This window comes from Candoia aspera, chromosome 2, assembly GCF_035149785.1.
Source record: "Candoia aspera isolate rCanAsp1 chromosome 2, rCanAsp1.hap2, whole genome shotgun sequence".
Lineage (NCBI taxonomy): Eukaryota > Metazoa > Chordata > Lepidosauria > Squamata > Boidae > Candoia > Candoia aspera.
The window spans coordinates 143,820,206-143,842,879 of record NC_086154.1 but is presented as its reverse complement, the minus strand read 5'-3'; the positions used below and the strand labels follow the sequence as shown (position 1 = coordinate 143,842,879).

The 22,674-nt window shown below is 44.1% G+C and overlaps 1 protein-coding gene across 4 annotated transcripts in view; it reads left to right on the top strand.

Moving 5' to 3' along the window:
- HDAC7 (histone deacetylase 7) overlaps positions 1-22,674 on the top strand; it is a 220,248-nt gene that overhangs the window by 177,471 nt on the left and 20,103 nt on the right. For all 4 annotated transcript variants that reach the window (XM_063293973.1, XM_063293974.1, XM_063293971.1 and 1 more), the window contains 11 exons: positions 664-783; positions 1,253-1,362; positions 3,378-3,500; positions 4,900-5,083; positions 8,254-8,462; positions 9,331-9,528; positions 10,691-10,931; positions 12,689-12,822; positions 16,116-16,236; positions 17,288-17,337; positions 20,130-20,237. In XM_063293973.1, coding sequence (XP_063150043.1) covers positions 664-783; positions 1,253-1,362; positions 3,378-3,500; positions 4,900-5,083; positions 8,254-8,462; positions 9,331-9,528; positions 10,691-10,931; positions 12,689-12,822; positions 16,116-16,236; positions 17,288-17,337; positions 20,130-20,237 — 1,598 coding nt within the window. The remainder of the gene's footprint in view (positions 1-663; positions 784-1,252; positions 1,363-3,377; positions 3,501-4,899; positions 5,084-8,253; positions 8,463-9,330; positions 9,529-10,690; positions 10,932-12,688; positions 12,823-16,115; positions 16,237-17,287; positions 17,338-20,129; positions 20,238-22,674) is intronic.

Genomic DNA, 22,674 nt, shown 5'->3' with positions numbered 1-22,674 from the left:
CCCCCTACCTGTTGAGATTTGAGCCCGTAGGTTAGGCCTTCACAGCATAAAAGTTGCACCCTCCAAGTGGTGAAATGAGAAATGGAAGCTGAGCTGTGACTCAGATGTTGCCCATAATTTCATTTAGAATGATATTTTGACCGTTTTGTTGGCAATCTTTCAGCAGGCTTTGCTATCACCAACCCAGCATTTTCCTTGGGTTTAGTTGTTCAGTGGTAGATAATTTTTAAATCGCCCCATAGTCAAAACGATCTGGGTGCTCTACAGTAAAAAATGCTAAAAAATGAATAAAAACATATACAATAAAATAAAAGAAAATGCAAAATAAAAACACCATATAAACTAGGCAGCTACAAGGCGGCCATTCAAAAACTAAAACAATGTGAATTGAAATTCAAATAAAACCCAGTTTAAAAGCCTGGGAAGCAGAGAGCGGTACTTGAGGTGCCAAAGTCTCTGGGAAAGACCTTTTATCCCAAACACTGGATAAACTGGATGATCTCACTGGGATCATTTGCATTTGCATTTCTGTGGTCTTGGATAATGCTTATCCTGGTGTGCTGGCAAATGCCTTTGCTGATTTTTGGGTGCCAAGTGTCTCTGCTGAGCTAGGTGGACTTTTTCTCCCAGGACTTCTCACCCCCTTCTCTGTATTTGCTTCAGCCTCTGAGCCAAACCTGAAGTTGCGCTGCAAAGCTAAAAAAACTGAACGGCGCAAAAACCCACTGACCCGGAAGGAAAGCGCACCCCCTTCCTTGAAAAGACGCCCGATAGAAGCCATTGGTAAGAAGAACCCATCCAAAGGATTTGGTGGAAGGGGGTGTTTTCTGGTGTGTCCCTCGTCATGGGAACGGAGCAAAAATAGGCAATCTGAAATATTTCCCAGGACAATGAATTGACACCACTGGGGATGTGATGGGTCCCAGCACAGCAAGCTTTGAGCTTTGAATAAGTTCATTTGAAGACGAGCCTGGATTGATCCCAATTCCAGGGTCCAACTATCCATCCCCAACCCATTTATGCTTATGCTACAGCTTCTATCATCTCGCTCCTTTCTGGCTAGGGGGTAATTTGATTGGTGGCCCTATAGAGCCATGGGTTTTGGGCTGGGAAAGGCTGGCCTAGGATGTTTCTCAGATGTCCGTTGCCCTGCCGGTCAGCTGTAGCTTCCTGGGATGGTGTCCTTGACCCTCCCTTTGTTTGTTCTGCCTGTCCTGTAGCCAGAGCCTTGTGTCTTCTTTATCACCTGCAGACTCATCTCCCAGCAGCAGCAGCACCCCAGTCTCTGGATGCAGCTCGCCCAATGATAGCCTGGTGGCAGAACATGGAGCCCTACCAGCCGCACCAGGGCTTGTCCAAGAGGTATGCAACCCATAGGAACATAGCCAGGGCAATCTGTGACATACCCCTGAGAGATTAAGTATGAACACCACCAAGAGGCCTGCAAAAAATAGCTCCTTACTCAGCTGCTTGCAGCTGATCAAAACCTCTAGGCCAGTGCTTCTCAACCTTGGCCACTTTCAGATGTGTGGACTTCAACTCCCAGAATTCCCCAGCCAGCAAGGGGAATTCTGGGAGTTGAAGTCCACACATCTGAAAGTGGCCAAGGTTGAGAAACACTGCTCTAGGCAGGTTGTTAAAACATTGGGTAAAATGTGAAGCAAGTTAGCTTCTGATCTTCGCCAGAAATTACATTTTAATTTAAACCTGTCTGTCTTAGAAGGCACTTACGATCAGTTGGTGCTGAATGGTTTGGGCTCATCTTTCCATTTTACAGCTTCTTTACTAAATGTATATCCTGTTCTTACATGGGGTTGGATGAGTCTCCCATTCAAGGAATCAATCAGATCTAAAACCTTTGAGCTTCAGTATGGGGGCTGAAAACTCATGTCTTGCATTTGAAGGAAGTGTTACACAAAACACTGTTCTCAGTTGCAGAGTCACTGAGATAACCAGCCTCCACTTACCAAAATCCCATTCGTGGGGGCAAGACCCAGTATGTCTGTCTGTTACTAAACAACATGCCTTGGGAACTGTGACTTTCTTCATTCCCTGTTGACTGCTTTTATTCTATAAGAATTCCACTTTCCATGTACTCTATATAGTGTTTTGCCACACTGTTTCACACATTTTTAATAGACTGCATTGCAAAGGGGAAAAAAAGTCTACAATTTTTTGCTACATTTTTTGTGTTCTTGGATGTTCTTCTGATGTTGCCATTTTTTCATTCGTTCGTTCATTCATTCCCCAGTTTCCGATCTGAGGGAATTGTAGCTCATCAATTGAGCCCAGAAAGTCCCAGGTTTACTCCAAATCTAGATAGGCAAGACTGAACCCTAAAAACCTGTTGCCAACCAGCGCTAACAGGACTTGGCTAGATGGACTCTGAGTCTGTCTTGACATAAGGTTGTGCCCCGTGCTTCCATTTTGTTTTCAGCCGCATCCATCCTTGTGTCAATACTACATTTAGGAGAAAGGTGAAATAAAAAGGCTTAAATCAATCCAGAGTGTTTCCCTGCTTTGGGAAACCACACTGATAGAAAGCTGGACTGGAGGGAAGTGAAACCGTACGCTCTTCTGTAAGGGAATATGGATTCTTTAATATGGCTGATGGAGACATATCTTCAGGTTGAACCTGTTGCTGATGCCTGTTGCCTTTCATAATGCATAGCAGGGGCAAGGTGGATGCCCATGAGAGGTATGGCTATTAGCCTTTCTCCTCACTCCACATTCCTAGGCAAACTCAAGAAGTTTAGATGAATACAGTAGATTTATTGCAGAGAATCATACATACAAGAAGTCTACCTATTTATCCACTACCTCAATCCTGTGGATGGTTCTAACAGTGCTGAAGAATTGCTCCTTTTCCATCTTAGTCCCAACATTTAATTCTGATTTCTCTTCCTCCCATTTTTTCAAATCACTGTTCCTGTAGATCAAGAACAGATGGACATTTTTGTGGTATCATACAAGTGATTTGCATCCTCCCCATTCAACCAAGACTCAGAGGATCAAAGTTTCCAAGGCTCTCTAACCCAGTGTTTCTCAACCTTGGCCACTTTAAGATGCATGGATTTCAAATCCCAGAATTCCCCAGCCAGCATATGCTGGCTGGGGAATTCTGGGATTTGACGTCCGTGCATCTTAAATTGGCCAAGGTTGAGAAACACTGCTCTAACCTTTTCCCCTTTGCCAACTTTGTGTCTGAGAATCTTGCTTTCTTGGTTATGAGGCTCTGTAAGGGGGTTGACATGTAATTTGGAAATGTCCTTCTCCATTCCCAGGCTCAGAGAATTCCATTCTCAGGACAAGTTTCATTGTTATGAGGGCCGTTGAACTTGGTGGATTATTGCTTTACTTCTTTCTCCTTGTTACAGGCGCCACTAGCTCAGCGCCTGAGAATGCAGGAAAGCTCATTGGCTCAGTATGCTCTACAGACCAGTAATTCTCTCCCAGCTCTCACCCTTGGACTACCAGCCACTTCTGCAGCATCTGTCAGGGTATGTTTTGAAGGACTGTGGCAAGAGGAAAGGGGATGAAGCAGTAGATGAGACACATTCTGTTCAGGCCTTCCATAACCAGGAAACTGCTAGACATCATGCAGCTAGACTACCCAGATAAACGGAGGTCCAGCCAAGGGAATTTGCAGTCTTGTGATACGTCATAGGTTGAGAAAGGTTGCAGTAGACCAGCCTTTCTCGACCTTTTGACCCTGGAGGAACCCTTGAAATATTTTTCAGGCCTGGGGGAACCCCTGCACATTCTGGCTCAAAGATAGGCCAGAAGTTACAAAATTATTATATGCATTTCATGGGTAGGCCTGTAGATATGCACTAACAGTGTTCTTAAGCTGAAAATAAAGAATGAAAGTTGCCTCTTTAATGTGAAATTGCCCGAATTTGAGGTAACTTTTTCAATAAATCATGATCTCCCAGGGAACCCCTAGCGACCTCTCGCAGAACCCTGGCTGAGGAACCCTGCAGCTGACAGTGGGAGTAACAATGGCCATTGGAATCCTCAGTGGAAACAGGTCGTTTTTAAGAGAAGGAAATGGCTAGTGGAGGGTGGGAATGCATCTCCTGAACTTGACATATTGGTGTAGATTAGGGTGGAGTTGTTGAGTTCTTGACAATCTCTTGGTTTGCTTCTCTTCCTGCAGAGGTTTCATTACCAGGCAGGTAATGACATCAGTGCACTGATGATAGACAGTACCTAGCCCAGTAGTGAAACATCTGCAGGAAGAGAAGCAAGCTTGGAGGACATCAGGAACTCAACTTCCTAAACTAACTGCTCTGAATTGACATAGATTGATTAGATCCCTGACAGTAAAAAGTGCCTTGCTGACTTGGACCATGACCCTGCCATTTTTAAAATATTAAGACACTATCATCGTTAGATCAACCCCAGATCATAAAGCTCTGTGCAAGTTTTTGAGTTCTTAAGAATTCTTTATTGCAAACAATTAAAAGACATAGTGGGGGAAGGAAGATAAGGGATTAAGGTTCAAACCATGTCTGCATTTAGTTTTTTTCCTTGCACACATGAATTGAAATTCACCCTCCCTCCGCTTGATGAAAAATTCTGAAGAACAGCAGAGTTTCTACATTGCTTTAGCATGGATTTGCAGTTTTTCCTAAAGCCCTGGAGGCCACCTTTCTATTTTTCTGTTTTGTTTTTGTTTATCTTTTGAAAAGTCCCAGCTACACTCATAGGAGCTGGCAAGTGTGATAGAAATTGCCTGGTGGACCTGTGTCAACCTTCTGCTTACCCGTGATATAAACTGAGTCCTGGTACCTCAGCCATTTCTCTGCATTGCTCCCTTTTAAGAATGTTAGGGAAGGATCACTTGGGATTCAGGGACATGCCCTCCACTCACACTCTCCAATTCTGTCTCTACAGGGGGATGGTGATCACAGGGCACACCCAGGCCTAGCACACAAGGTGCCTGTCCTGACTAGCACTCACGCACCTGTGTTCCTACCTGCCAGCTTGGAGCAACACGAACCCGGAAGCCCTCTGTCCCCTCGACTTCATCCTGTTATCATTCTGGAGCCTTCACTTGCTCACCCTCCTCTCGTTACAGGTGAGTATTTGGCCCTTCATCTTTGGGGAAGCACAGAACACAGAGAGCAGGCAACTTGGCCTTCCATAGGTTGCTGAACTACAACTTCCACAATCCCCAGGAAGCCTGGCCAGTGGTGAGAGATGCTGGGAGTTGTAGTTCAGCAATACTTGGAGGCCAAGGTTGCCCCCTAGCTTTAGCAAGATGTAGGACTGTCCTTGATGTGCACCCACAGTATTAGCATTCAGCCCTCCCGGAAAGGTATTTCAGGAGGAGACAAATTAACAAGACGTAATAGGGACATTGTGCGCAGTTATTTGGGATAGGTCTATGCAGTGCTTTGGATACAATTCAGAAACAGTGTTTTGAAATGCTTAGGAACACAGATTTAGCACTTGTCTGTGACCCATCAAAACAGCTGCACCTTTTTCCACAGTCACACAGCTGCTGCAGAGAAGACTTCTATTGCAGCCATGTGCTCCTGGAAATCAACACGGCTATTTTAATGAGTCATAGCAAAACCTTGTTCACAGAAGAGTCTCATGGGTGTGCTGGATTGAACCATGAGTGTGGTTCGTTCTCTGATCCTCTGAGGTGCGTTCTCTGATCCTCTGTCTGGTGAAGAGGTTTCTGGGGAATTACACCCTCTCAATTGATTGCACCTGTATTGATTTTATTGACACATTTTACAGCTCTGATTGTTTATATAGTTAATGAAGACATACACATTATACTTCTAGCTGTAGCTCACTCCCTTGAGTGCTTGTTTGAGAAGAAACGCAGGGTATAAATTATAACACAGCAGAATCTTCTCTAAACAGGTGCTCTGTGCTATCTGAGGGTTCTTGCAATCCAACAGATCTGGAGGGCGCCAGTCAGAAAAGGCTATCATAGCAGTAGAAATGGGGCAGGTACCATTTGTACTGAACTAGCAACTGAATTGATCAGTTTTGTCACGAGTACTGATGGTGAGCAGGAGGGGGCCCCTATCCAGGGGGGAAAACGCATGCGTAGTTTAGAGAGTTTGAGCTGTTATTCAAAGAGACACAGAACAGATCCACCTTGACTTTGGGGGTTTATCTGTCTGGGTTTTCCCACGCTTCTTCAGTTGGGTAGGATTTCCTGTCTACAATAGCAGTAATAAAACACTAGAGACTTCCTCCTCGTCTTGGTGTGGTCCTTGCTTAGTCAGGACAAGTTTGTATTTTACCAAAGAGAAAATACAATGAGCAGGGATGAAATAGAGCTGCATCAAACGTATCCCTGATTAGTACTGGAAATTGTATATTTCAAACTGAAAATAAGCTCTGGTCCTGCTCCTGGGGGGGGGGGGGGGGGGCTTGCCTGTTGAACATCAGCCTTCACTTTGCTGCTTCCATTGATTATCCCAGTTGTTGCAGTAAACCCCCAGGTGACCTGATGTTGTATTCAAAATCAGCTCAAGATGTATGTACTAATGCAGTGGGAAGTCCACACTTCTGAAAGCTGCCAAGGTTGAGAAACATGGTACTAATGCCCTGGGATTACACTTTCAGGACCTGCAGAGCGTCTTTCTGTGTATGGCAGCCCCAGAGGAGGAGGAGGAGGAGGAGGAGCAGCAGAGGGTTTTTCCCAATTGTAGCAAGGAGGAAGACACTTAAATGCCACAGTCCGTTAAGAACAACAGCAAACCAGCACATTAGCAAGAAGAGCCTTTAATGCAGACTTACAGCAAATGCAGAAATATTGCAAATATATATTTAGTGTGGATTAAATTAGAGCTGGGATCCTATACTTCACAGGTCAGTGACTTAGCCCCTTCCAGATGTTCTACACTACAACCTCCTATCCACATGGCCAATTTTATCTCTGATGAAATAAAACTCATAAGCTCATAAGTTGCAGGAGATGTAGCCCATAACATCTGGAAAGTACCAAATTGCTAACCCTGGAGGTGCAAGATCTAATCAGCTCTAATTTAATCCATATGATCATTGCATTTTCAGCGTTTTATATATTTATGTTTTGGGTAAGTGTCTGTTAAAGTGCCCCTTGGGATGACACTGGATTTTTGTTGGTGATTTCAAACTGGCTTTCACGTGTTTTAATGGCTTTCTACAATTGTCAGCAGTTTTGGAGAGGAATGTTCGTCATTCCATCCGCTCATCCTGTTCTTAAATTGCAGCCACTTTATCCTTACAGTAAAAATAAGCAGGCTGTGATTCTGGGAGTGCAAAAGGACACTTTGGATTGTTGGGAGGTTCTTTTAGGTTGGTTGGTTTCTTTGTTTTAGGTCATTTGTTTTAGTCTTGTGGACTAGAAACCTGAGGGCAGACAGGTTTCATAACACAATGCTTAAAGTGCACCATTTAGAAGAGACTATTTCCTTGGGCTAGAAATGCACACTGAGCTTTAAGAATTCTCTCAGACGCTTAACAGCAGAGGTATTCCTTGCTTAACAACCATTACTTTAGTGACAGTTCAGACTTACTACAGTGCTGAAAAAGACAACTTATGACCGGAACTCACACTTACGACTGTCCTGGTATCACCATGGTTACATGATCACAATTTGAGTGCTTGGCAACCAGTTCACATTTATGACCATTGCAGTATCCCATGGTCACATGATCACCATTTTCTACCTTTCCAGCCATCTTATGCCAAAGCAAAACCAATGGGCAACTGCATAATTCACTTAATGACCACATTCACTTAATGCCCATGGTGATTTGCTTAATGGCCACCTGCAAAAAAGGTGGTAAAATCGGGTCAGATTCACTTAATGTCTGCTTCGCTTAGCAATCAAAATTCCATTCCCAATTGTGGTAGATGTCATGAGTACTGATGGTGAGCAGGAGGGGGCCCCTATCCAGGGGGGAAAACGCATGCGTAGTACTGAGGAGTTAAGCAGCCATTCAAAGAGACACAGATCAGACCTGCCTTAACTTTTGTGGTTTATCTGTCTGGGTTTTCCCCACGCTTCTTCAGTTTGTTAGGATTTTCTGTCTAATGTAGCAGTAATAAACACTAGAGACCTATTCCTTGTCTCAGCATGGTTTCCTGACTGTTAGGACAGTTGTTAAGTGAGGACTACCTGTATTTGCAAGGGCCGTTCTTTGGATCAGCTTGTTCCCACCACATGTGAATGGGCCCCTAAGTATTTTGGGGTGCCCCCTGCTGCCTCACCCCCTTGTCTCCTCCGTTTGCAGTTCCAGGTCTGGGATCGGTCCCCTTTCACTTCAGCCCTTCAGTGCTTCCTTCGGAGCGGCTGTCAATGCCAGTGATCCACAAGCCCTTGGGACGGACCCGCTCGGAGCCCTTGCCCTCCAGCCCCCGAACAGTGCAGCAGCAGCTGGCGTACCAGCAGCACCACGCCCTCTTTCTGGAGCATCTGAAGCAGCAGACTCAGCTGGGAAAGGTGGGCTCCGGTTTTGGTCTCCTTCAGAGGCTGAGCAGGTGGATGTGATCCAAGGGAGCTGGGGAGAGGGCATATTTCTTACACTACCCCATAAGGGATCTGATTCATTTGGGGGCAGGTCAGCAATGGAGATGCTCTTGGAGAAAAGTTACCTGGCCATTCGTCTATATGAGATGCCTTTTAAGGACGTGGGACCGGCGAGGGACCCTTTTGAAGCACAGAATAAGGAAGGCCTGGGATTGGCTATAGAGCATACCCCCAGGCTTTCAAGGGTGTATCTGAAGCTGACTCTTTCAAATTAAGCTGTTATTAATAATATTTATTTTAAAATATATAATAAAATGGCTAAAATTGCACAAGATGGATTGCTGGCAAGGAAAGGGCACTTATTGCACTGAGGCAGTGTGATAGCGCCCCAGGCCTGGAAGGCTTCTCAGTCCCCAAAATACCATATATACTTGCAGGTAAGCTGAGAATTTTAGGTACCAAAATGTACCTAAAAGGTTGGGTTTGGCTTATCCGCAGATGGGCTTATCTGTGAATATATATGGTAATACTTTTTAAAAAGCACTCCTATTTCCCATATATACTCACAGATACGTCCATCTGCAGATAAGCAGACCCTCGAATTTTTAACCCAAATATCATGAAAAATGTGGGTCGGTTTATCTGCAGTTGACCCATTTTTCATGGTACTTGGGTTAAAAATCCGAGGGTATGCTTCTACACGAGTATATATGGTAGGCTGAATCTGAAATCGCTTGCATACCGTTTGCATTTCCATCTTCAGTGGTGATTGTGGGTTTGGGTTGCTAAGCTTACCTGCTCCTTCATGATCCTCTACCTGCTTCACCATCCCCCTCCGCAGCGCATGGCCAAATCCAGCGAGAAACCTCGGCTGCAGCAGATCCCCTCTTCCGAAGACATGGAGGCCGAGGCCGGAGGAGATCTGAGTGAGCAGCCACAAGGCCAGGGGGAGGCCTCACCAGCAGGAGGCAGCAGCAAGGAAGCAGAGAGGACCTCCAGGCTGGGTCAGCAGCCTCGAGAGGAGCTTCTCCTTCATCAGGTAATTGGAAAGGAACTATGTTAGCAAAGATCAAGGCTGCTTTGTTCTTGCTTCTGACATTCTGCAGGTTGTCCTTCCTGCAGGGTTGGGAGCCTAATTCCATGAAACAATGATGGTTGGAAAATGTACTTCATTTTCTTATGAGCGCACACACGTGGACACTGATGATCACAGGCTGGTGCAGTAAAACGTGGCTGCTCTTGAACTGTAGTGATGGTGACCGAGTTAAATTTCCCTCCTTCCCCAAGAATATGTTCTGTCCACCCTCCTTTCATTTCTATCTGTTGTCTTGGAATATAAACAGCAGGCCGTTTGAGCTACAGTGAAGCCTTGGTTCCCTGTAATATAGCAGATTTCACATTCAACAGGCCAGATTTCCACAGCAAATCAGTTGTGTAATGATTATGCCAGTGATGTAATTATGCCCATGATGTCATTTGTGTCCATTGATATCTTCTGCATAATGACATCACACAGATTTAACTGTCATATTTAACAGACCTTCACGAATAACAGACACACCCTCCCTACAATAAAAATGTGGTTTCACTGCTATTAACCGTAATCCTAAATGCATTGCTTAGAGAAGCAGGAACATAAATCAGAAGGAAGGTAGTGTGTCTATTTCCAAGCAGATATACCAAAGATTGTTCCCATCATCATCATCATCATCATGCCATCTTTCTGCTCAGAGGTTGATCTCTTTCTCCAGCTCCCTCTCACACACACACGCACACAACAGTAAGGCAATTGTGAGCATGTGATTTGGGCTGCTGATATTGACATTCCCCAAAACAGCATTTTCCCAAAGCTAAGAAAGACTGTCCTAGGGCGTCACAGGCTGGACTAGAAACATCCTTTAATTTTAAATGTCTGGGCCAGGAAAGGGTTCAAAAATTGCCTTTTGGTTTTCATAGAAAGCTTCTGAGCGTATCTATCTGCCTTCTCTGATCCCTAACATAGAACACCCTGTTTCCCTGTTCTTTCCTTGCTCTCATCTAATTTTGTGGGATTATGTCTTTGCCACCCACATGCACTAGAGGGCGACAGCTGCTAAGCCACAGCCTAAGCGATCCAGCACAGAAGCCTTCTTTTTAGGGTTAGTGGAAGGGATGGGCCGGAGGAGTCCCCCATGTGACCAGGCTCTTAATTCCATCCACAGGCACATTATGTCTGGGAACAACAACAGCGGATGCAACAGCAACAGCAACAGCTCCTCCGAAGGCAGCCTGCTGCTGACTCGCTGCTGACCCCAGCGACGACACGGGGAGGCCACCGGCCCCTCTCCAGAGCTCATTCCTCGCCCGCCCCGGCCACCGCCTGTCTACCTAGCCAGGACACGTCTTCCAAGGCAATCCCACTTCCAGTGCAAGAGCAGTCCATCAAGCCACGCTTCACCACAGGTAACATGCCAAGTTTTCCCTTGCTTTTGTGTGGATCGTTTGTTTCTTTATTCGGTTTATACAGCCGCCCAATCAACACACAACTCAGGGTGGCGTACCCTGAGATGCACATTGATGCTTCCCATCATCTTTACAGATGTCTTTGACCATAGCAGTTGGTAGCACTTAATTGAGCTTGGCTTACCTCCAAAAAGTTAAGCTGGGTTGGACCTGATTAGTATTAGGATGGAAGACCATCAGGAAATCCAAGGGGATAGGGTAGGCTGAGAAACTGAAAAAACATCCTGCAAAGGCAAGCTACTTCTGTATTGTTGTCAGGAAAACTGGATGTGATCATATGATCAGAGGGGAGTTTTTACCTTTAGTGTTACGCATTACAAAAGACGTGGGACGTGGGACTCTTTTCCCCATAGCTTCTTCCACCAGATGTGGAACACTATCACCTGTATGTGGCATGTGATCCTTGCTATTGGTTTGCAAACCATGGTTTGTGGTATAGTGCAAACCTGGTTGTGGCATGCTCAACAAACCATAGTTAAAACAAAAAGTGGCTCATTATACATGATCTGGGGTCATGTGCAGATTCTCTTTCCTCCCCATTTCCCTCTATCCCAAATTACTGTCTGCTCCTGGGAGTGATCAGGAAGTGCAAATTGTCAGGACATGAGGCCATTATGCATCTGACACTTTAACATGGGGCTGCAGTCACGTGATTTATGCTGAGAGAAAAAGAGCCCCGCCCCTCTCCTAGGAGTGGAAGAGAGTGAGCTCAAGTAATGTAGGGATCATGGGGCTAGGAAAGCCACCTTTACAGTGTCCCACCAGTACTTCATCCATTCAGCCCAATCAATTTCTTCATCCCTTTTAGAGCAAATTTTTAATAGGCAGATAGAAGGCATGCCTATTTCTATTTTTCTTTGGTGTAGTATTCTAGGCTATGTCAGTATATACCCATGTTTCTCAACCTTGACAACTTTAAGGTGCGTGGACTTCAGCTTCCCAGAATTCCCAGCCAGCATGCTGGCTGGGGAATTCTGGGAGTTGAAGTCCATGCACCTTAAAGTTGAGAAGCATGAGTGCATACCCAGTGATGAAATGCTGCCCAGTGATGAAATGCTACTGTGTTACTGGAATCTTTTGTTTTTATTATGTTGATCTTTAAAAACTAAATTGTGTGACACCTAGAAAAAAAATCATCATACGAAGCATTTAACTATAACTATAGTGCTTGATATGTAATAGCAGTAAGGAGCCTACCTGAAACCCCATTTAAAGTACAGAAATGGTGTGTGATACAGTCCACCCTGGATTGTATTTCATCGGAATTGAAGTGGATGTCTGAATTTTATGTTGTGAAGTCTTCCCCAGGTTTTGGAAAACAAAACCTTGTACTGAAGGATTTAAACCTCAAGGGAAAGATACCCTAAACCTGTTCTCTTTCATATACTAGAATGCATGTAATTGTCATCGTCGTCATCATGTTCATTTTCATTACAGGATTGATCGCCCCATTCATATCCTAAAACTTTTAAGAGGAATGTACTCAAGGGGTTAAGAAAAAAAATCTCCAGTCCAAAATTGTCCATCTGCAGAAAGTCTATTCCCGTAGCAAACATTTAAAGTCACAACGTTTCACCTTTGTCCTAGAAAGATGGTCCCAATGCTGATTCTTCAACTTCTGTGTCCAGAACTCAGTGAGCCCAAAGAAAACTCAGGCTTTGTGAGTGACTTGGATGCCCCTTGTCCTTCCGTTTCAGGGATCGTGTATGACTCTGTCATGCTGAAACATCAGTGTTCGTGTGGAGACAACAGCAACCATCCTGAGCATGCAGGCCGCATCCAGAGCATCTGGTCTCGCCTGCAGGAGCGTGGCCTACGCAACCAATGTGAGGTAGGGGGCAGTGCAGGCCAGATGTGAGTACAACTCACCCAACCTGATTGGCTGCCGTTTTAGATACAGAATCTGCAAGGCATGTATTTGCTAGCTTTTCGATAATTTTATAAATTTTGACTGATAGCTAGTTTTTTTTTTTAATTTGCATTTCTGCATGGAAGGAGGTGACAGTGGGCCTTTTTCGGTTAACAGAAACAAATTTGTGGCGACAGTTTTTTAGAAAGCTAAACGGCGTCACATCCCAGTGGTACTTTAGCTTCAATTGATTTCTGCAATAAGGTGAGCTAGAAACATAGTTGAATCCAAACGTATAATTTTTCAGAGCATCCCATTGGTTTTGCCTGCTTTCAGAACTTTAGCTGTGGTACAGCTGGAAGTGACAGGATTGTCTTCCTGTTACAGGATGAGGGAGGTGCTTTCTAAAACATTAGAAAATCCAGAGTAGCTGTTCAACAGCAGTAAGGTCAACAGACCTCAGTTTAATAAAGATGGCTAAAGAAGCAATATTTAAATTACTGTACAGCATTAAGCCAAACGAGGAGTTGGTTTCTTAAATATAAATTTTATTAAAAGTTTTACAAAGAACATAAAAACTAACACAGACTAATAAAGAATAGAAGAAGCAGAGAAAGAAAGAAAAAGGAAAAAGTACAGAAAGGAAGGATAAAAAGAAAGAAAAAGAAGAAGCTTCTGATTTCCTTTGCAGCAAATATAAGTAGAATTACAAAATCATCTCTCACTCTATGATTACAAAAAAAAAACAACCTCACTTTTTTCTGTTATCCAATTTTTTTCTCATCATCAGAACTACAAATCATAAGTACGTTTTTTTTCCGTTACATGCAGAAAGTCTATAAGGGGTTTCCAGTCAGCCGTAAATATGGATATTGGTTTTTTCTCTGATCAAGGAAGTCAATTTAGCCATCTCAGCAAGTTCCATCATCTTCACCAACCATTCCTCCGCTGTGGGTAGTGTCAAAGCTTTCCACCCTTGAGCATATAATAGTCTCGCTGCAGTTGTCATATACAAAAACAAAGTTCCATGACTTTTTTCTAGTTGCCTGTCCTTTAGTCCCAAAAGAAAAGTCTCTGGTTTCAATAATATTTTAACTTTTAAGATCTTCTGAATTAATATGTTATATTATTATATGATTTATTAAGTGTTAATATTTATTTTTATTAATATAAAGAGGAGTTATTTTTCAACTTTGCATACGGCTATGAGAGAAATACTGTTTGTATTGCCTCTTCCCTGTGATCTCATATAATTTTATTAGATCATAATCCCAAGTAGCAGTGGAGTTTTAAGGTGTGTGTGTGGGGTGTGTGTGTGTGTGTGTGTAATTACCAGCTCAAATCAATTCACTGTGGAACGAAGGCCTCTTCACTAAAGGTTATGGACCACAATCTCTCACACTCTTCACTGCAGATTGGTAGATATTTTTCATCTTCCAGTCTAGGGCTGAGAGAGAGGTGGCTTATTATATGAATATTTGAATGAGCCAATTTTTTTTATTGGGTATTGTATCTTGCAGATAGAATGGTACTTCATCTGCAGACATTAGCAGATGGCAATAGTTACCTCTCTGGTGTGAAAAAAAAAACTTCTTTGTTGATTTTTGCACATCAGGCTGCCATAAAAGGCACAGGAGGAGGCCCATTTATTATTCCTGGTCAGTTGGCTGCCCTCCAGTTTAACTGGTTCTTCTACCCCTCCCTCCCTCACCCCCACCCCTCCAAAAACCTGGTTACTGCAGTTTGGTGAGGATGGTGAGAATTCTGTAGCCCTAGTTTCTAAGGTTCTCAAGAAAGTGGGAAAAACATAAACCGGCCTTTTTCCTGTTCAAAGGAGAGGAAACTTCTCTTGATGTATAAAGCAGGCTGGAAATTAAGTTTTTTTTTAATCCATATCCTTTCCTGTATCCACCTTCCAGTTCATTTAAGAGTGGAGTTAGAGCAGAAAAAGAAAGTTGCGGAAGTCAGACATAGGACCACCTTCTTCAGCCTCCTCCATGTGGTTTTGACTGGAGTATCCTAAAAGTTACGTTGCCTAGGAATTCTGAGTTTTGCAGTCCCGGTACATTTGGGGAGCAGTAGATTGGAAGTGTCAGAGATGAAAAAGTGTAGAACTTTTTCTGGAGGAACCCAACTCCTGTTAAAAGGCAGTACTCCGAGTTTCCCTAATGAAGCAACAACTGCTTAGCCATGATTCCACTTCTTGGCAAACACCTCTCCTTATAGCCCTCCCCCATCATCTTGTTTCCAGCCAGTGTCTAAGGGTGTGCTTTAAAAACGGTGCATATTTCCACAGTTCAATGTTTATCCTCTGATGTACACATAAAACAAGTATTGGTTTCTCAGAATGGCTTGTTAATTCAAAAGCATTTGTTGGATTGAGCAGCCAACAGGTCCCATAAATTCTACCCTAGCCAGGTTTTCTGAAGATGCCTATTTTGCAGATGCCTGACAGATGTGCGTCTCACCAGAAGTATTCACACATCTCAAAACAATTATGAACAGTTAGTTTCTTTTAAAATTGTTCAATTCCCATATAGCTTGAATGAGAGATTTAGCTTTTTCTTTATCCTCGGCTTCCTTCTTTTACTAAATACCTGCAAGGTGAGCTATAGATTTCCTTTCTGTCCCTAGCGTTTGTTCCAAAAGATTGGCTAGGTGGACTATGCACATTCTTTGTGGATGGACGGAATGTTCCTAGGCAACAGCAGTGTGCTTTCCCCCCACGCCACAGATCCAGAAGGTTGTTCCAAGCATGGTTGTATCTTGGTTGGTGAAACAGAGGGTGGGAAAAAAAGAACAGAATTGTTCCATCAGCCCATTGGATGGATGGGGCACCAGTTTGGCGAGACCTTTGACATAATGGTTGGGTACAACCTGTTTCAGTCATGCTGATTTGGGAAAACTTCTCAGTAGAGTATGCGTGCCATGAGTCAGAGCCATCTGATCTAACTTTGTCCATTCTTAAGAGAAACCCTGCATCCACTACCTTAAATGGTTGTTTCCTTTCAGGATGCAAGGCAAGAAGGCAAGGCAAGGCAAGGAGGTTATCTAGAGACAGCCTCGATGCCTGGAAAGACCAGAGTGCTGCAGCTGGCTCTGAAGCCAGTCCAAGCAGCTGATAAGTCGAGAACCAAATCCTAGAAATATTTTCTTCTTTTCGGAGCCTTGTTTTTAGGTCCCCCATCATCTCAGTCAGCTTCCTGGAATATCTGCACAAGCCTGTTTCATTGTCTGATTCTTGGGATGTAAACCAGCCCTTGTTTTTCTGCTAGTGCCTTCGAGGACGCAAAGCCACTTTGGAAGAGTTGCAGTCTGTTCACACTGAGCGTCATGTGCTGTTGTATGGCACCAACCCCCTCAGTCGCCTGAAGCTGGACAATGGGAAACTGGCAGGTAAGAGGCAACGTAACATCTCCCTTCACCCATGGACTGAAGTTGAGAAGAGCCAAAAAGGACGGTGCATCTCTGTGAGCAAAACCTGCTTGAACCCCTTTGCGATCTCTCTGTGCTGGTGTCTCTTGCAGATACGCTCCACTGATAAACATTCTCCCGGGATTAACAGGTGGCAGATGACTGAGATCCAGTCATTGTTGTGCTAGGGAGGAGAAATGGGGAACCTAGGATGTGTCAAATGAAGGGAGCCTTCTGCTATGCTGCATGCTTCTTGGTTCATTTGTTTGCTCATTTATTTATTTCATTTATATCCCACCTTTCTTCTAAGGAGCTCAGAGTAGCGTAAGGAAAGGGCGATCACCTCTCCTTTATATCTTCAAAAAAATTCACTGAGGTGGGTTGGGTTGAGAGATAGCGATTGATCCCAAGTCAGCCAGTGCCCTCTGGTGGCCCATGGATGAGGACTTCTCCAGTTCCAGCTCAACAATTTAAAACACTATCCCAACCCCAAGGGCACTTTTGCAAGATGTGCTCCACAAAGCATCCCATGAGAAGATTGTGTTTTATACATGACAGGAAACGTATAAATATTTTAAATAAATGATAAATTAATCGAGAGGCCCCATCTCTCCCTCTCTCTCCCTCTCTCTGATCTTCATATGGCCAAAATATCCCTTCAACTACAAGCAGAGACTTTCTGTTCCAGATTCACCCCACCTTCCTATATATGCATGTGTATATCTGTCTGTAAATATGTGCACAAACATGGTGTTTCCCTATTTCTACTCTTCCCCAAAATAGGAAGAGCGTCTGTATAATATGTAGCATGCCCAGTTTGTTTGTAACTAGCTTAACTCTAAGAACTCTACTTTGAGGAAGATACAAAGTGTTCTCCAACTTGCCTCTTCACAGAACTAAAAGTAAAACTAAAGTTCCTTTGAATGTGTTCTCCCACTTTTCAGATGGTTTCCATGTAGTGCTGTGGCACTCTAAATGTCTGACTCCGATATACTTGGTTATAGCCCACTTGCCTTCTCTTACGTTCTTGCAGGAATCCTGTCCCAGCGGATGTTTGTCATGTTGCCCTGTGGTGGAGTTGGGGTAAGCATCTTCTCCAGCAGGCGGGATGGTTTCCGCCAAAGATTCCTTCCCAAACCTTGTTTCCCATCATCACAGGCCCTTCAGTCTGAAGTTGTGGATCTCCAGGAAACAAAGGAGGCACCCCAATAGAATGCACAGGGGTGGAGGGGAGAGATTTGGAGAGTTTTAAGCACAAAAAGAGTTGCAGACAATTGGTCTGCCTATTTCTAACTGGCACAGCTTGGCATCTAAAGTGAACTTAGAGAATGTGAGCCATTGCATGTGAATGTAGGGTATGGATCAGAAGTTGAGGCAAACCTGGGATTCGTTTGGCCTCAGATGGAGGCTTAGAGTGTTATTTCTAGCCACTTCTTTTTCACTCAGGCTATGGGGGTCAAGGAGTGCCTTCCTCCATCTTTTCTTAATGGTTTTTCAGCCACACCCTTTCTAGACTTTCCAGTCTGGTTCCTGGGTGGTTGAGGGCTGCACGTATGCTTTTTCTCCAAGTTGTCTTATGAAGAGGGCTCTCTGAGGATTAAGTGAACAAGCCAAAAGGGAGCAACTTGTGCCTGTCATTTCCATAGCAGGATTGCTGCTTCCTCCAACATGCTATTCAATTCTCTCTCATCTGGGAGCTTTGGTAAAGCAGAGGTGCCCCAAGAAACTGGAATAGGGATTCCAGTAAACAATCCCACCCACTTGCTCAATTTCAGAATGTTAAGGTCAGAATATTCCTAGACTGGAACAGTACCTTGGCAACTTCTGTTGATGGGCAAGGGAGGTTCCAATAAGCCGTTTGACCCGAGGAGAAGCACCATGGACCTCCAAATGTGTTTGGAGTAGGATCCCCATTCTCCCAACAGTTGAACAGGTGAATTAGACAGAGGCTGTTTGAAGGCCAACATCATCTGGAGGGCTCCAGTTGTCTCTGCTAAACTTGGCCATGCTGTCCTCCAGATTATTGTGAAGTCACTGGGTCATGTGTGAAAACCACCAGGGTTCGCTGTGTAGGTATGGCAAGATCTGGCTGTCATATCACATACCATGTGATGGCTAATGGATTCAGCTCAAATGTTTGGGAGGAATCTTGGTAAAATACACACACACACCAGCCAACCAACACATTTGGCCTGTCCTGGCTAAGGTCCCATAGTTTTTTACCTTTCTTCTGTTTGTCCTTTTCTCCAGCCATACACTGTCCTCCATGTCTAGTTCATACGAAAGTGATCAGTCTATATTTGGGCAAATAAAGAACTTACCTACGGTTGTAGAGTTTGATGGGGCCCCTTATGGCACTGACACTATTTCTTGTCATAGTAAACTAGAAGTTAAGGGTTCTTGGCTAGACTTTTCCCTAACACACGTTCTTCAGCATTGAACAGATGTGTGAAGAGCCTTTCACCCAGGGAGCTCTGCCTACAGTCTGATGGTATAGTCTAGACCTTGGCTTTCTCCATTAGCAAGAACAGTGTCATGAGTACTGATGGCAAGCAGGAGAGGGCCTCTATCCAGGGGGGAAAACACATGCGTAGTACTGAGGAGTTAAGCAGCCATTCAGAGAGACACAAGTCAGACCCGCCTTAACCTTTGGGGTTTATCTGTCTGGGTTTTTCCCACGCTTCTTCAGTTCGTTAGGATTTTCTGTCTTATGTAGCAGTAATAAACACTAGAGACCTACTCCTCGTCTCAGCGTGATTTCTGACTGTTAGGACAAACAGTGCTCTCTGCTGCTGGAATGAGGATGGCCCATTGCACCACCTTCCATTTCTTATCCCACTTCCATTCTGATGTTCAGACCCAGCCTTGTTTAGAAGTATGCCTAAGAAGGGTTGGGGGAATAGGGTTAGGTTGGAGAAAATCTCCCTGGCCCCTCCTTCTCTCTGTCTCTCATGTCCCTCCCTCTGGGCTCTCTGCCACATTCACTTTCGTTCATCGCCTTCTTGCGTGCCTTTTTTTTTCTCACTTTCTTTTTTCCAGGATGCTGCCTCCCCGACCATCCCTCTTCTCCTTCTCTTAACCTTTTGCTCCCTTTCTCTTGCTCTCTGTTCCTTCTTTCTTTCCCCTTCCTTTGTCCTTACTGACGGGGCTTGGATCCTCTCTTCCCCCTCCCTTGCACCCGGAGAGAAAGAGAGGGAGAGGGAGTGCGCGCCTGGAGCACTAAGGCAGAAGGCAGGCTCTGCTCACACATGGAGTTGATCAGAAGAGAATCTCTGAGGTTTTCCGGCTCTTACTTTGCCGATGACGTGATCCTGATCAAACCAAGATGTTTGTTTTTGAAAAAAAAAATCAAATAGAATCAAGAAGGTAAAAAGAATTGGTTCTTCCTGCCCCCAACTTTTGTAACTCTAGAGGGGGAATGTATTGGGAAAGCTGTCCTGCATGTTGGTGTCAGTGGAACCTATGGGAGCTCACCAAAGCTGAAGAATTGGGGATGGGGTTGCTGTCAAGCCAGGCTGTTGTCATTGTTCTTGGACCAGCATTTGCTGCATGCCAAGGGCTGCACCATTCTGATTTGCCCTCAAAGAGGATGTCCATTTCATAGAGCTGGATTTGAAAGTTGATTTGATCAGAGAGTCCTGGGAAGAGCTCCTGTCTCAAGACAAGTCTCCTGGGTCCAAAGCTAGTGATGGTGTCCAGCAGCTTTTCCACTGGCTTGTTTTACCCCATCCAGTGGGGGCTGTATGTGTGTTTGTGTGCTTATACCACTAGTCCATATCGTGGGCTGATCTGTTGCTGTGTGCAGAAATGTAGCCAAAGGGCCCCTTCCAAATGCAGCATAGATTAACCTCTCCTTTGTCTCCTCCTGGGTCCAGGTGGATAGTGACACCATTTGGAATGAGCTGCACTCCAGCAATGCTGCCCGGTGGGCGGCTGGCAGCGTGACTGAGCTGGCCTTCAAAGTGGCCAGTCGGCAGCTTAAGGTAAGCAGCTGGGGACAGCAAGGCAGACAGGGAGTGCCCTCTATCCCCCCCACCCCAACTTTTGGATTTGTAAGACACTCCGAGCAAGATAGCATGTGATTGTCACAAAGAGGTTTCCAAAACATGTTTTTGTGGAGATAAAGTGTATATGAGAGGGAGCTGCATAATCTGCCCCTGCACATCTGTCCATTCTTCTCTGTGTGGATCTCCTCTCCTCTTTCAAGGGTCGGGTTTTGTTGTTGTTGTTGTTGTTGTTGTTGTTGTTTTGTGCCTTCAAGTCAGTGTTTACTCCGGGTGACTGCAGTTTTCTTTTCAAGATTTTGGAAGTGGTTTGCCATTGCCTGCTTCCCAGGGCTGAGAGAGAGGGACTGGCCCAGAGTCACCCAACTGGCTTTGTGCCTAAGGTGGGACCAGAACTCTCGGTCTCCTGGTTTCTAGTCTAGCACCTTAATCACTACCCCAAACTGGCTTTCTCTTTCAAGGTTGTTTTCCATCAACTCTGTTCCTGGTTTCAAAGCTTGGGTGGACTGCCACCACACCCGGCCTTGTAGGGCAACTGCTGGTATCTCAGCAGGGCCTTCCATTGATGTTGGGCAGGGGATTAAAAAATCCCTGTATCTCCTATCCTCAGAAACACATCACCATCCTTGCTGGGTATTCCAAAGGACTGAATAAACACAGAATCTGGATAAAGCCTGCAAAAGCTGAGCTGGTGTGTGGAAATAAATATGATTTCCATTGATGGTTCTGTCAAGGATAATCAGAGTCCTCTCCCTGCCTCAACCTGACTAAGTTGTTGTAGCACGAAACAGTTGCACATATATCTGAAGAGAGGGCAGGTGTTTTTAGTCCTCTTCTGATTCATATAACTGTCTGTTAAAAACTTGCTCAAAATTGGATCCTCCAATGAAGTAACAACTGCAGCTGGTTAAGCAGAAGGACCTTCTGTGGTGGCTCCAAGGCTTTGGCAACGGCTTCAAGGAGGTGTAGCAATGGTCTTTGTTGTTGGATTTTCAAGGGAACAAATGCTCCGTTATATTTACAGGCATTTGGCAGCTGAACCAGGGAATGAGTTTTAATTGAACATTTACCCGTTTCAGTTGTCAGGCTAAACATCATTTTTTTGAGAGAAGGAAATACTCAGCCCCACCTGCTCAGGCATTACTGGTCACCTCCTTCAGACCTGGTTTCAGCGGTCAGTTTTTATGCTCATCCTCTTCTTTGATGTAACTGTTTCTTCCTTCATAGAGGAATTCCATCCAATCAGGAAATATAACATGATTGTGATGATGTCATGGGGCTGTGTAGCTAATCAGAGTTGACTAGTGATGACATCACTGAGAGTAAACAAAGCTGTTTTAATTAAAAGTAATAAAATAAAGGCTCCTACGAAACAGCTCAATTGTTCTCACTTTGCAGGACTGTTCATATTTTGTCTCTTCAAGGACAAAATATTGCTGAAAAGAGGACACTTTTTATAATATTTGCAAAGAGTTGTTGTTTTCCTCTATCTGAACAGAGCAACTTTTAAAAATGCAGATCGTTGTCCATTTCTTTTCTTTGGTTATATTGTTTAGTGGAGTGGGGCACAGTCGGGTTTTTACTGTTTTTTAAAAGTGCCTTATGCTTCAAGAGAAGCAAGCAGAATAATACAACTTTAGGTCAAGGGCATTTTGCCAAAAGATGAACAATTTAATAATTATTAAAGAGAAAATCTTAAATGAGAAAAAAAAATAGGAGATGCGGAAAAAAAAACCTTAACAGTATCTTAGCTGACTTACTGATTAATGGTTGGATGCCAAGCAAGCTAGATGCTCTTATGCCCTTGGGAAAAGAGTGGGACTGAAATTAATCTTGGCTAATTTTTCACATTGCTTTCATTGGGAACTAAATGTATCTTTCTTGCTCTGGATTTAAACTAAACCATTTTTCTCCATATCTTAAACATTTAATCTAACCATATCATTGTTACCAGTCCTTGTAGTTGTAGCAATGTATGGAATTCACATAAGGTTGTCAATTGATTAGGTGGTTTCTGTCATCTAAGCAGGGAAGGGCTATTCTCATTCACTTTCCCTCTCTCCTAGGTTCCCTGGTAGCTTAAAATCTTATCTGGATTTTAGGGGTACGGGTAGTCCTCATTTAGCGACTGACTCATTTAGCAACCATTTGCAGTTACAACAGTGATGAAATAGTAACTTTACGACCAATCCTTGTACTTAGCGACCTTTGCAGGTCTGTAAAGCAAAGGAAAGCTGAAGTAAGATCATAAGAACAGTCACGGTGTCACTTAGTGATCACTTCACTTAATGACCAAGTTGCCAGTCCCAATTGTGGTTGCTAAATGAGGACACCCTGTATGTGGGGAAGGTTTCAGGAAAGAAGAAAGTCCCATTGAACAGATAAACAGTACTGGATCTAGCACATTTGAATTATT